The sequence below is a fragment of the Squalius cephalus genome (assembly GCF_949319135.1).
Source record: "Squalius cephalus genome assembly, chromosome: 12".
Classification (NCBI taxonomy): domain Eukaryota; kingdom Metazoa; phylum Chordata; class Actinopteri; order Cypriniformes; family Leuciscidae; genus Squalius; species Squalius cephalus.
The window spans coordinates 17,310,926-17,325,504 of NC_137133.1; the positions used below are offsets into that span (position 1 = coordinate 17,310,926).

At 39.1% G+C, this 14,579-nt stretch overlaps 1 protein-coding gene across 7 annotated transcripts in view; it reads right to left on the bottom strand.

The window, feature by feature from the left end:
* rad51b (RAD51 paralog B) overlaps positions 1 to 14,579 on the bottom strand; it is a 55,465-nt gene that overhangs the window by 35,640 nt on the left and 5,246 nt on the right. For 6 of the 7 annotated variants that reach the window (XR_013822892.1, XR_013822893.1, XM_079887712.1 and 3 more), the window contains 4 exons: positions 11,042 to 11,178; positions 10,165 to 10,284; positions 8,888 to 9,071; positions 1,916 to 1,988 (listed from right to left, as the gene is read on the bottom strand). Coding sequence is in view for 5 of the 7 variants with exons in the window: in XM_079887712.1 (XP_079743838.1) it covers positions 1,916 to 1,988; positions 8,888 to 9,071; positions 10,165 to 10,284; positions 11,042 to 11,178 (514 nt within the window). In the remaining 2 variants the exon portion in view is untranslated. The remainder of the gene's footprint in view (positions 1 to 1,915; positions 1,989 to 8,887; positions 9,072 to 10,164; positions 10,285 to 11,041; positions 11,179 to 14,579) is intronic. The other variant, XM_079887714.1, reaches the window with a different exon arrangement.

Sequence of the window (14,579 nt, forward strand, 5' to 3'; positions counted from 1 at the left end):
TTTATTGCCGTGAAGTTTCGTGCACAATGACAAACAGGAGTGCAACATTCTCGAAAAACAGTAAGCAGAGTGGACTGCCATAACATAAATGAAAAACATTACTGCAGTCTTCAACATGGCTGTGTTTACGATTAGAAATGTCAAACAAATTTTGCCTACGTAGGCGATTGTAGACCGTAGCCCGAATCTGTATCTGTATGCATGAGACTGTCTGCATACTGGCAGAATTCACAGTTTTGTTGTAAAAAGAGACACATTATGCAGAAGTATAATTTGCTGTTATGCGTGTTTGTCAGAGCCTGCAGTTGCTGTGTGACGTGCGTTTGCTGCGGGCATATCGTGACGAGCTGGACGCGCTCTGAGAAAAGACCGTTAAAATCGATTCCCTATTTTCGTTTTTGAAACTTGCGTTGGTTGGTCCGATCGATTGTGCAATCGATTTTCAAACGTAAAGTGACAGCCCTAAACTGGACCCTTCCAAGCTCCAGAAGGTAACAAAATATGCTTTATTTTATTCTTCTGTAATTGTTACTCTAATATCAGGAGAGTTTTATATTATTGCGACAGGTAGAGATCTATCCGTGTTAGATATAGATACGGGTCGCTACAGACCCGAATATGTAATAATGATTGGCGAAACATTCGTGCATTTAAGGGTTTAAGTAAATCATTGCACTGGAATAAGTTATGGCGTTTTTCTTTTCAAAATTTCTATAGATGATATGATAATATTGTTAACATTGCCCACTTTATTTAAAGTCTTCTGAATCCATGATATCTTTGTGAGATATCACAGACAGAACAGACAGAAATTTGAGTAGTTATTCGTGAAAAACTCGAAAAAATCTTTCACTTGATCAGAAGATTCTCACTTGTGCACATTCAAACATGGCATCTCAAAGATGTACAGGACAACGATACTAGTTCTCTAGTGTCTTGTGACAAATTGAGATGCATTTAAATGTTTATTTGAACGCTGCATGAATAATTTGTACTTTTATGGGGGGGGGGGGTGACTTGACTTGACTTGAAGACAGATGACTTACAATCTAACAAACTTCTGCTTCTGTGTTCATACATTCATACATTTGGAATGTTTGACAATGTTTTCATTTCTGGGTGAACTATCCGTTTAAGTGAGAGGTCAGATAAGACCAAGGATGGAGATAAACAGGGTGAGGCTGTATAAGGGCCATTCTTTCCCTACATAATCCCAAGAGATGGAAAAACATTTGTGTGCATGTGTGAGAGAAAGATACAGAGCAAATGAGTGGGAGAAAGAGTTCCTGGTAACTCCACCTTGCCGAGTGGAACAGTGAGATATTAAGAAACCGATGTCTGGGGGTAAAGTTACAGGACAGAAACGTGTCTGTTAGATAACATGAGAACGGTGCCTGTTTCTCTTTCCTCAAAGCTTTGCCCCAAAACAAGACCCTCTTCAACTGTACACCTGGATGTACGCCAGAGTATACTTGCACTATTCCATACATACAGTGACAGAAGACACGGGTCACTGCACAGCCATGGAATCAGAGATGTCGTGAGAATCGCATAAGGCCCAGACATGTTTGTTGAGTGGGCGGATCGTGTTTTCAGCCCCCTGGTTAGAGTAATACCATCTTCTCCAGGCTCAATGATGTAGTTCCGAAGAACCTACAACAGCTGCTTGTGTGGAAGGTCATATCTGACGCTCATTTATCCCACATACCATCTCGGAATGGCTTGGAACGATGACTTCCATTAGCCAGATCAGAGAACGGCTCATTAGGGACGGATGAAACAGAAGAGCCTCTTGACAGGAATTTCTGGTCTAAATTTCCACCATCAAATCCCAAAACACGGTCATTTTAAACAAAAACATTCTCCTCAAAAAATCAAGTTTAGACTCCAGCAGATGATGGAAGGCTGTTCTTACCATCTGCCTGATTCCTCTGAGGACAGTGAACCTTCTCGCCCACATGTGTGGTGATCTGGTTAGTTAAAACCACCTAAGGGAGACAGAAGGGAAACATCTGTACTGCAGTTTAGTCCAGTTAGATTAGATCACAGAAAGATGAGAATAAACAGTCTGCTGACACTATGCAAGTTCAGCAGATATTGAATTCCATCATCACGCTAGTTAACAAATGTTGACATAACTCATTACATAATACTATTTATTGGGCCATGTGGTAAGTCAATTTTAAACAGGCATGCATAGGCCTAAATACAGCATCTCACAAAAGTGAGTACACCCCTCACATTTCAGCAAACATTTTAGTATATCTTCTCAAGGGACAATATTATAGAAATGAAACTTGGATATATTTTAGTGTTGTCAATGTGCTGCTTGTATAGCAGTATGTATTTACTGTCCTCTGAAAATAACTCAACATACAGTCATTATGGTCAAAATAGCTGGCAACAAAAGTGAGTACATCCTAATGAACATGTCAAAACTGTGTCCAAATTGTCAGTATTTTGTGTGAGCACCATTGTTATCTAGCACTGCCTTAATCCTCCTGGCAATGGAGTTCACCAGAGCTGCACAGGTTGTTGCTGGGACCCTCTTCCACTCCTCCATAAAGACATCTCAGAGTTGCTGGATGTTGGACACATGGCACCTCTCCACCTTCCGCTCGAGGACGCCCCACAGGTGCTCAATAGGGTTCAGGTCTGGAGACATACTTGGCAACTTCATCACCTTCAGCTTCCTCAGCAAGGCAGTTTTCATCTTGGCGGTGTGTTTGGGGTCGTTATCATGCCGTTCGGCCCAATTTCTGAAGGGAGGGCATCATGTTCTGCTTCAGAATGTCACAGTACATGTTGGAATCCATGTTTTCCTCAATGAAGCGCAGCTCCCCAGTACCAGCAGCACTCATGCAGCCCCAGACTATGATGCTACCACCACCATGCTCGACTGTAGGCAAGACACAATTTTCTTGGAAGTCCTCACCAGGGCGTCGCCACACATGCTGGACACCATCTGAGCCACACAAGTTTATATTAGTCATCAGACCACAGGACATGGTTCCAGTAATTCATGACCTTGGACAGTTTGCTTTCATCAAATTGTTTGCGGGCTTACTTGTGAGCCAGCTTCAGAAGAGGCTTCCTTGTGGGACGACTGCCATGCAAACCGACTTGTTGCAGTGTGCAGTGTATGGTCTGAGCACTGACAAGCTGACCTCCTGCTTCTGCAACCTTTAAAGTAATGCTGGCGGTACTCATGCGTCTGTTTTTTTAAGCCAGCTTCTGCACCTGACGCACAGCACGAGGACTCAACTTCTTTGATTGACCATTGCGAGGCCTGTTACGAGTGGAACCTGTCTTGGAAAACCTCTGTATGACCCTGGCCTGTACTGTAACTCAGTTTCAGGGTGTTACCAATCTTCTTATAGCTGATGCCATCTTTGTGGAGAGCAACAATTCTAATTCTCAAATCCTTAGAGAGTTATTTGCCATGAGGTGCCATGTTGAACATCCAGTGGTCAGTATGAGATAATTGTACTCAAAGCACAAATTTTAACTGCTCTAATACAAGATACAACAATTTGTATGGTCCTGTCAAGCAGACAAAAACATGAACATGATGAATAGGACATGTGGCTTTGCATGGTTAAACGATGTACAGCTATTATCACTTAGGGTGTACTCACTTTTGTTGCCAGCTATTTTGACAATAACGGCTATATGTTGAGTTGACAAGCAGCACAATGACTACTCTAAAATATATCCAAGTTTCATTTCTATAGCATTGTCCCTTGAGTAGATACTAAAATGTTTGCTAAAATGTGAGGGGTGTACTCACTTTTGTGAGATACTGTATATGTGTGTATATATATACCCACACACACACAAATGAAAAAGGTGATGGCAATTTTGTCAATAGTCAAAGATGTCAATGGCCACTACAGTATAAATTCTGAAAAAACAACAACAACATTTACATATATATATATATATATATATATATATATTTAAAAGAAATAGTGCAGTAACAATTTCAAGATGAAATTGTATCCTATTTTATAATACATATTATATGAAATGTATTCGCATGAAATTACATTGTAATAAATTTTGTTATTGTGTAATGTGTGAGTTTTTAGAGGCTTATCTGATAGGGCTCTTCCAGAAATATGCAGAGGGGTCAAACAAGGGATTGTTGAGAGCCTTACAACATGATCTTGAATATTGGTGTTAATTAAAATATAGCAGTATGTCATTAACAGTACTTGAGCTTGCACACAAAAAGCTAACATTGTTGGAACTAGGTCAATGTTCTGATTTGATCAGACGTGGTATTTAAAGCGGCCTAAAGTGAACCACTGCACTAGTGTATGTCTTCCACGGCTCTCTTAATCAAAACTACACAAATAAAAACAATCAGCCAAAACCTAAAACATTTCAACATTCCTTTATATTTCTAAAGCTTGGGAGAACAAACTTAATTACCTCATTACGGTTTGGCTCTAGGTGCTAAAGTGTAAGGTTTTATTTTGGAAACTTAATGGGTTGACCTATTTTACGGTTATGAGCTTTTATGTGTGTGAGGGGGGCTATAACATAGTTACCTACCTCTAGGAGTTATCTACCATGTGGTTTCATGTTGAGGCCCATTTCTACTGCTGTGGAAAGCAGTATTAAAACTCACTTGTGGCCACTGGCAGTGTCAAGCCAGACATTTACTGCACTGATTTAAAACACAAAAGCTATCTTTAAAATGAGCATGGCTGGAGGGGGACGAGAGGCAAATAACTGCAGATCAGATGAGTTTTGGGGTTACAGCCTGAGATGTCCTCTGAGAATAGTTGACTAGTCATTTTGAAATAAGGGAATGCCAAGTATTTTGTTGAAACACACTTACATTTAAACCTGATCCTAATGTCAACAAAGCACAAAAATAGTCAATAAAATGATATATCCATCCTAATTTGCCTCAAGTAACAATAAACATGATCTGTAACTGCATTTGTAATGCAACCCATTTTAAATTACAGTTTGTAGATACACTGGTGTCCAAACTTAAGTCTGAAAATCTGGAATTCAAAATCAAATTTGAATCTAGAAAAAAGTAAAGCAAAAGGAAGAAATATAAAATACTAAGACATCTAGTGTTAATTGCTTCTATTTTGTATTTTTAGCCAGTTGTAGTATTTGTTGTAGTACAGTTGTAGTGTTTCTTTATTTAAATTGCTGTGATTATAATATCAAAATATGTATAAAAAAAAGTATTTTATATGTTTCTCTATAATGATAATAATAATTTACATTTTTAATTATAATTTGCTAGAAATATGTATTTAACAAAGACAAAAGCGAACAGAAAAACAGAAGCAATTAACAAACATTAACTATAAGCATCGGACCATTAAGCTTTGACTTCGAACATCGTGGGGCTAGTATCTACAAGCAGTCCAGTCATTCCTCTCAAATAAGCAGCTTATTTTCTTTGTTTTCCTTTGTACTGCTTACATCCAGTAAAACAACAAAAGGGGAATAAAATTATGGATATCCCCGCTGTTTGTCTCCTACTGCTGGAGCAGGGGAATACCTTCCTCGAGGATCACATGACTTCCTAGATCTGGCATGCCTTACCCACTACCCTGAGAGCTTGTTTTGCATATTCTTGAACACCAGCCTCAACGGGGTCAAAGGCATGCCTACCTATGGATGGTGCTTGAGGGAGCTTCGCAAAGTATATGGAGTGGGTGCTGGTGCAGTGAAACTTGCCATTTACCATCTGCCATCTGCCAAGCGAATGAGGGCAACGCCAGCTCCACTCTGGTCCCAGAGCCCAGCCAGCCTACAGTCATTCGTATCACAAGCCAGAGCCCACCATGAAAACAGAGCCGGGGCCATTGCCAGAGGCCACGTTCATCCCGGAGCCCAAGCCCATCGCAGAATCTGTCCAGGAGTGTGAGCCGGCATCAGCGTCTGTCGTCGAGGGCATATTAGTAGAGTTCGTTGGAATGGATTGGAGCTCCACCCACGCTCTCGTTGCTGAGGTGCGTGAAATGAGCTAGGTTACTGAGGAATTATTTTATGAGCTGGATGAGGAAATATTTGCTGGTCTACAGTTTCCGCTAGTTCCGTGCAGTCCGATGTTGTCTTCGTCATTGCTGGTTAAGCCCAGTTCCAAGTCATCTTTGTCGCCATTGAGTCAAACTAGCACCAAGTCTCCTTCTTCATCCAGCACCAAGTCTCATTCATCGTCCAGCACCAAGTCTCCTTCAATGCCATTGGCTCTGCCCAGCTCCAAAGCTCCTTCGTCCTGGATGGTCCCACCCTTTTCCCCCTCTTCTGCCAAAGCCATCCAGTTACTCGGCCTCATCGCCACTGTTTCTCTTCAGCTCCTCAAGTGGTTCCGCCTGGCTGCATGGATCCACCTGGGGCTTCCCAGTCCTCAGCTCTGCCGTGGTCTGTGGATCCCTCATCTCCCTCTCGAGCCTCCAACCCCGGACTCCACCTCAGCCCTCCGACCCATCGGCTCCACTTTGGCTCTCCCTAGGCTTCACCCTGGCCTGTCATCCCTCAAGCTCTGCCAGGCTTCCTCATCCCTCTGGTTCCACCTTGGTCAATCATCGCCTTGGACTTGGAGTTATCAGATGCGCCTCAACCCTCCACCCCTCTGGCTCTACCGGGCTCCTCTTTCTCTCCGGTTTCATTCTTGTATTCACTCCCACCGTCTCTCCCCGGTCTGCCAAGTCCACGCCTCCACCTAGGTCACGCCGGCCTGCAGCTCCACCATGGCCCTCCAGGCATTCGATGTCACCCTGGTTTTACGTCTCCTCTGCTCCACCTAGATTCCCTCTGGTCAAGTCTCCACCTCACTCGGTCAGGCTCCTGACTCCAGCCTGGCTCCTCCATCCATCAGTTCTGCTGTGGGCCTTCAACCTGTCTTGGCTCTGGGCCATCCTCTGGCTCCTCCCATCTCTACTCTGGTTCCTCCAATCTCTACTCTGGTTCCTCCAATCTCTACTCTGGTTCCTCCAATCTCTACTCTGGTTCCTCCAATCTCTACTCTGGTTCCTCCAATCTCTACTCTGGTTCCTCCAATCTCTACTCTGGTTCCTCCAATCTCTACTCTGGTTCCTCTAATCTCTGCTCTGGTTCCTCCCATCTCTGCCCTGGCTCCTCTCACCATTTTCTCTCCCTTGGGATTATCTTCTTACAGCCCCTTCAAGTTCATGTCTGTCTCCAGGTCCTCATTTCCACCAGAACCCCCTATTGCCTCTGCTGGACGTTTACAGCGTGAGGACGTGCTTTCCTGGGGGTGTAAAGTCACGATCATGTCTTTAGTTCATAGTCATGTTCTGGTTCATTGTCTTGTTCCATTTAGTTTCTAGTCATGGTCATTGTTTTGCCCGATTCATCTTTCATTCATTAGTTGTCACAGTTCCTTATTAGTACACACCTGTTCCCTGTTCTGTTGATATTTAAGCCTAGCCTGATATGAGTCTGATACTGCTCTATTGGGCTGTGATTAGGGGCGTGTTTAAACCGAACCAGGCAAGAAAATGCCTCTGCACTCAATTGGATAGACCTACAACCAATCAGAGCAACGGAGTAAGTGACATATGTTCTTCATTCATCTTTCCAATCGACAAATGCCTTGATCGCGGTTCTCTGTTCCTCTTTTAAAATTAATGCGCTGTCAATATCTTCTATAACAGACGCGATGGTGGAATCTACACATGCTGTTTCATAAACAAAGTTCGCGAGGAGCACATTCAAATAATCAATTCAATCAACTTGTCATCAAACAATTACCATGTCTACCCTATCAGCATGAGAGGAAGCATATATTCACTCTGTCAACTCACCAAGCTCTGGTTTCAGCTCTGGTTCGAGCATAATTGCTCCACAACGGATCAAGTCCAGAACGAATTTCCCGACATAAAATTGTTGTGGGCGGGGCTAAGTTCGGCTGGCATCCAGGATAATTTAAGCCCTCAGTTTTCCTCACTTCAACATCGTGTTAAAGTTATGGTAGTTGTGTTCTGTGTTTATTAAAGTAATTCCTGACTGTTGGTTCTGCGTCACGCATTGTCTGTTGGATTATCTATACAGCTCAACTGTGAAATTAACATACATTTTTCGATAATAATAATTAAATGTTTAATATATAATTTGCTAGAATATGTATTAAATAAAAACAAAAAATGAATAGAAATACAAAAGCAATTAACATTAATTAACATGAATTTCTTAATATTTTATGTTTCTCTATAAATATATTAACAATAATAATTGAAATGTTTAAAATATAATTTGCTGGAAATATGTATTCAATGAAACAAAAGTAAATAGAACTACAGAAGCAATTAGCTTACATTAACATAAACTTCCTATTATTGTATACTGTACTTTTCTCTATACAATAATCATAAAAATGAAAATGATTCAAAAAATTATTTGCTCAGACTTTCGAACCCACTTTATGTATTCAGCTGTAAACTAGTGGATAAGAAGAATACAGACAGAGCACAACCTGATCCTGGAACAGCCCTCCAGCTGTTACACTCTTCATGAGTAGGAAGCAGAAAAACATATTCCGGTGCAATCCTATCTTTCCTCTTCTAGATAAATGTGTTGGTGATGCAGGAGGTGAGTAAAGGCTTCACGTATGTATCTTTGAAGATCTTAAAGTAGTGTGGAAATTCCCAAGATCAAATAACGTGGAAAAGGAGCAGGCTTTGTGTGAACAGGCCTAGAGTGTTTTTCTAATTCATCTGGGCTTTCTAACGCCCTCTGGTGTTTGAAATATAGAGGTGATCTATAACACAGCACTGAAATGCATAAATGTAAATGTATAGCGACACCTTGTGGTTGACCATATGCACTACAAGTGTGCGATATTTGAAAAAAAATCAGACATACACAACCATGTAGATAATCTTACTGGGATGCAGAACTCCTGCGAGAGGTACTTCAGTACAGCAGCTTCCTGGCCCAGTAAGTTACTCCTGTGCATTAGATTACCCGGCAGCGATGTGTCAAACTCCTTCCTTACAACAGAGGCCACAGAATCCAAAATAAGGAGCCCCACTCGACAAGCAATTATGTCCTCCTCCAGACGCTCCAGTCTGTGTAACATCAGAGCAGCAATAAAACGCCCCACTAATGTGTGTTCACAAGATTAAATACAGCCTGGCCTAGCATAAGAGACCATCATGATCTTGTAGTCAATTTTAAATTCAGGATTTATAATCATTGCATTTACATTTAACTTTTACATTCATGCATTTAGCAGACGCTTTGATCCAAAGTGAATTCAGTTGCATTTATTATTCTATACACTACTGGTGAAAGGTTTGGAATAATTGCGATTTTATGTTTTGGAAAGAAGTCTATATAGACTTATATATATTACTTACTATATACTATATAGACTATATAGGCTCACCAAGGTAGGATTTATTTTTATAGATTATTATATATTAAAATGTAATTTTGATGTCATTTCTTTTGCCACAGCCAGATCATCCTGTAGCCAAAGACTGGTTGTGCAATAATTCTAACCTTATTCTAAAATATTTTGCTTGTTTTTTGTTTTGTTTTTTTTATCCAAAAGACAAGTGTAAGCATTTCAAATATGTGAAAAAAGTGTGTGTAAAAAGTAATATTAACTTTAATTGACTTTTTTATTTAAAGACAGAAATAGTTTATTCAACAAAGTACTGTTTAGTAATAAAAAAATTATAAAATGGTTTGTTTTTCCCACTGCTGTACCTGAAAACATGCAGAACCATGACTTCAAAAACGAGATATGTACTAAAAAGTCATTTTTAATTAAAAAAATAAACATTTTAAATTGTAATTTTTTTGACAATATTACTGTTTTTACTGTATTTTTTTAGTTAAATGGTGAACATCAGAGACTTCTTTTAAAAACATAAAAGAGCTATTATTTCATTTTGATTGGTAGTGTACATTTAATCACTTCATGGCATGCATTCCCTTAGAATCGAAACAAAGACATTGGCATTGCAAGGTTCATGCTTTACTGTTAACAGCTACAGGAAACACCTAAAAACACTGCATAGAAATTGAGCTGGAGTGAATCTCATGAATAAAATGAAATAATGACAAGTGTCATTTTTAAATTAAAAACTATTATTTTAAAACTACAGAAACTGGAACTAAATAGTAGCCTATGTGTTTGGGAGGTGTTCTAACCTATTCAGGACATCCTGACAGGTCAATTCCCTGAAAAGATGAACACGAGATGCCATCTCCAGCAGACGCTCCTTCACCGAGAAGAATTCTGGGAATCTGGCCTGTGCCATTTCTATCAGTCTTAGAGAGGAAGATTATGGGATCAAATTCCCGCCAAATACATAGCGGGCCACATATAAAAAAAAATAAGCGTGAATCAAAAATTTTAAAACACATGTAAAAATATATTGCACAAACTGAAAAAAATAATGCAAAATGATCAGAATAGCAAACAACGTGGTCACAGATCAAAATATGATAAGCGTGAACCAAGAAATAACAAGCATGAATAAAAAGCTGTGACGTCAACTCCCCTCTTCGATTGGTTGGCTAGAGGAGTAGCTGTCAATCTACAACTAGTGGACCAATGGTGACACTTAAGCCCGCCCTAATTTACATGAAACTTGAACTACAACATTTGGGAAAGCAAACGCAGAACATAGAAAGACGAGCGAAGAGAAAAACAGCACAAGCCACAGAGTAATATAACCAAGGAAAACATACTTTTTAAGAAAGCATGACCATAAGTTTAAGTTTTGTGCAAAATAACTTTTAATGTGTTTAAAGTTTTTATTCATGCTTGTTATTTCTTGATTCACGCTTATCATATTTTGATCCGTGACCACGTTGTTTGCTTTTCTGATCATTTTGCATTATTTTTTTCAGTTTGTGCAATATATTTTTACATGTGTTTTTAAATTTTTGATTCACGCTTATTATTTTTTGATACGTGACCGCTATATATTTGGCGGGAATTTGATCCCATAGAAGATGGTTAGTTTAAGAGGAAACACAAAAAAGTGCAGATCAGAGAGAGCATGCAAATGTTTTTAAACACCTTTCAGCAGAGAATGCCGACTCTGTGTCGATGTAGATGACTCCACTGTCCAGACCTCCCATGCTCTTCGGCAATGTAGCCAAAACGCTGAGCATAATACAGAACTGAGTCTTTCCACAGCCTGACGGGCCGGTCACCTGAGATCACAGATGGTGTCATGATTACTTAAAGAGACAGTTTACTCAAATAAAATGACAGTAGGCGCATTTCCATTACAGATTTGCGCAAAACTCTTACGATTTTTTTCTAAATGTTGACAAAAAACTATTGCGAAATGACGGCGTTTCCATTAACCGATGTTATGCGACTAAAACTTCATTTTTCCTCTCGCAATAAGTCATTCCAAAAATCATAGCAACGAATGTTGGTAGGTTTATGTATCTCAGCCACCACACTGGCCATTATTATTAGTCAAAGGAGACATAGGCCTATGTGTGTTATCCAGTCATTAATGGCAAGGAAAGACCCTTAGCCTATACTTGAGAGCGGCACATATGAGGTGTTTCTAGGTGTTTCTCACTCATGTCATTTCTGCTTCGAGGTCTTGATTGTGGCATTTCTTTGAAGTTTAGAATCCAGTGTTCCTGTAATTCTTCTGTGTATTATGAATTTAATAAAAAACTCTGCCTCGTATTCTGTCCAAACATACCCCGTCATCTACGTCAGGTGACCTGTAAATGCGCAAAAACTGTTTCCATTGCAGTTTTGCGAAATATTTATTTTTCGAATTGCCTGAAAAACCACCTCATGCGAGCGTGAAAACTTTTTTGCGATAAATGGGAGTTTTTGCGAAAGTGACATGTTTCCATTGGGTGTATTTTCATTTCGCAATTTGAAGGGTAATAGAAACGTGGCTAGTGACAATCGCTATTATTTACAGTACTCACTCATGTCAAAATCAAAATGTGAACTGGCATTTTAAGGTATTTTTTAGACCTGGAACAGTCATGGAAATTGATCAAATGTACAAACTTATTGATTAAATGTACAAAAATAGCATTGACATTTCTATAAATGAGTTTTTATATAATTATGTAAAGCGCTAAAATATTTAATCAGGTAGAAATAGGTCTATTTCTGAGTAAAAAAAAAAAAAAAATTTAATTTCAAATGACTTGAAAAGTGTTCCTAATTTAATAATTTTATTTATTGATTTACAAATAATTTAATCACTTTAATTATTTTAAATGATTCCATTTATTATTTTAATTTATACTCCTATTATCTGAAAAATTTGCAACTTTGTCCAGCAGAAATATCTTTGGGGGACTTTAAATATTGGGGGGACTTGCTGAACAAGTAGTAATGCAAACGCAAGTCTCTTTCAGACAGACACTGACTGTCAGCTCGTCTGAGGAGCAGTGCTGGTACGTATCAGCATTTTGAACAAGTCTGTCTCTCTCCATCACAGTTTCTCTCATCAGCCTTGTGGTCTAGAGTTAACCCATAATATTACAGTCCAGAGAGCATGTTGTTTCAAAGTAGCAACTTAAAAGTCATTTAAAACTCTGACTAAATAAATAAATATAGCATGATAAATTATCAATACTGGCATTATTGTTTTATTTTGCTTTCTAAAAACTGGCCAGATATTATTCTTCTATTATTATTTAGGCTATTTATTAATATATTATTTACATATTATTTAAAAAAAAATCAAATACTTTACACAGTACAAACAGGTTTTCATACAATATATACAGTATGTGTGTTTATATTTTATATATAAACATATTTGGCTCTCAATGACATAAACTAAAATAATTGTCTAAAAGCCAACAAATAGGGGATTCGCTTTTTTAAAGAACGCATTTAAATGCGATCATCACTTCCAAAACAGATTGCAGTTTGTATGTGGCCATAGAAGTCTTTTTTTTTTTTTTAAGTTCATAGTGACAATGGAAAAGCACCATAAAATAGTCTGTACATCTTGTGTGCTATATTCTATACTTTTAAAGCTATAAAATTGCTTTGTGTATTGTATTTCACTGATAAACTTTTCCTCCGATGAAGCTTTTAAAAACTATTATGCAAGTTTAACATCGTGATTAATGACATTTGATCTTACTGACATCTAAGCAGCATAATGGATAAAAAAAAAAAAAAATTAATTGTGTTGCATAAGGAAAATAACATCATGGATTTGGAACATCATGATATAGAAGCATATGGAGGCGAAAGTATACATACCTAGGCTATACATCTGGCTATATATATATATATATATTTTTTTTTTTTTTTTTTTTTTTGTCAAGCCCTGCTGTATTTTGTACAAATTACATTTTGTTTTAGCAAGTATTTGATTATTTTACCCAGAGAAAAATGTTGGATTATGCACCAGACATTATATAAATCAAGCGTAGCGTCAGTTCTGGCAGGTCACGTTAGTCAAGCTTGCATCAGCTGACTCTCAGCTGATCTACGTCTACCTACAGGAATACGACGCTCCTTCAGTATTATCAGCAGCTATCGTGTTTCTCAGGAGCTAATTACCCTTCTCCATCCCCAGCTCCTCCTCTCGTCAGTCCTACCGCCAGTCCTAACTGCATGCAAACTGTCAATCGTATTTGACGATAGTGGTCCTGACAGAACTCAGTGCCTTCACGCAGTTAATTAATAAATCATCAGTTTGTTATATAGGCCTTTTTCATGCTATAGCCGATATTCAGATGGTTTTAAATAGTTTAAAAGTTCATAGTCGCCCTAACTCGAGGGGCGGCACCAAGCATGCATTTGAAAATCTCACTGCACGCAATTGGATAACACTACAACCAATCACAACAATATACGGGGTGACGTATCCAGAGCCCCATACGCTTAGCTACCAGCGGAGCTAACTGGTAGATTAGACTCTTGACGTATCTGGTCGGCAAAACAGTAAAAACGTCCTTCTTGCAAAGGAACGATTAGAGCAAAAGCCAAGTCTAACTCGTTCATTGTAGCGGCCAAAGCCATTTCAAACAACTGGTGTGCATCCATAGTCAAATAACTGGTGTTCATCCATAGCCATCTTGCAATGTTTACTAATGACTTCGACGTCACTATGCTGTCGTCATCTGTTTAGCTCGCCTCTGGCCCGCCTATATCAGATACACCAATGTGATTGGTGCAGCTCGGCTACAAGGACATAGTTAATGAGCATCATTACTCAATGCCAGAGTGACTCGCTGAGCAAATTCAAATTGTGCTCTCGCGAGAACTATGGATTTCCAGGGTACTAGTACGTCATAATTTCAACATTTTATATCATAGTTTCGACTTTTCTGATTATGACTTAAGCCGGATGCACACTGTACGATTTATAAAAGTCCTTTATGACTGTTTCTTGTCAGAATCAATGTACTAACATGATCCCCACTGTAATCCATGTCACACTGTAGGATCACAGACGTCATAAATGTCAGACTGTACGGCAGTCAAGACGCATTCAAAACGGACGCACGCAAGAAAACCCATCTGGATCATCAATCCGTGACACTGAGCTGCATTTACATGTGGGATAGAAATGGTAGCTAGAAAACAAAAACAATCTCTAGCG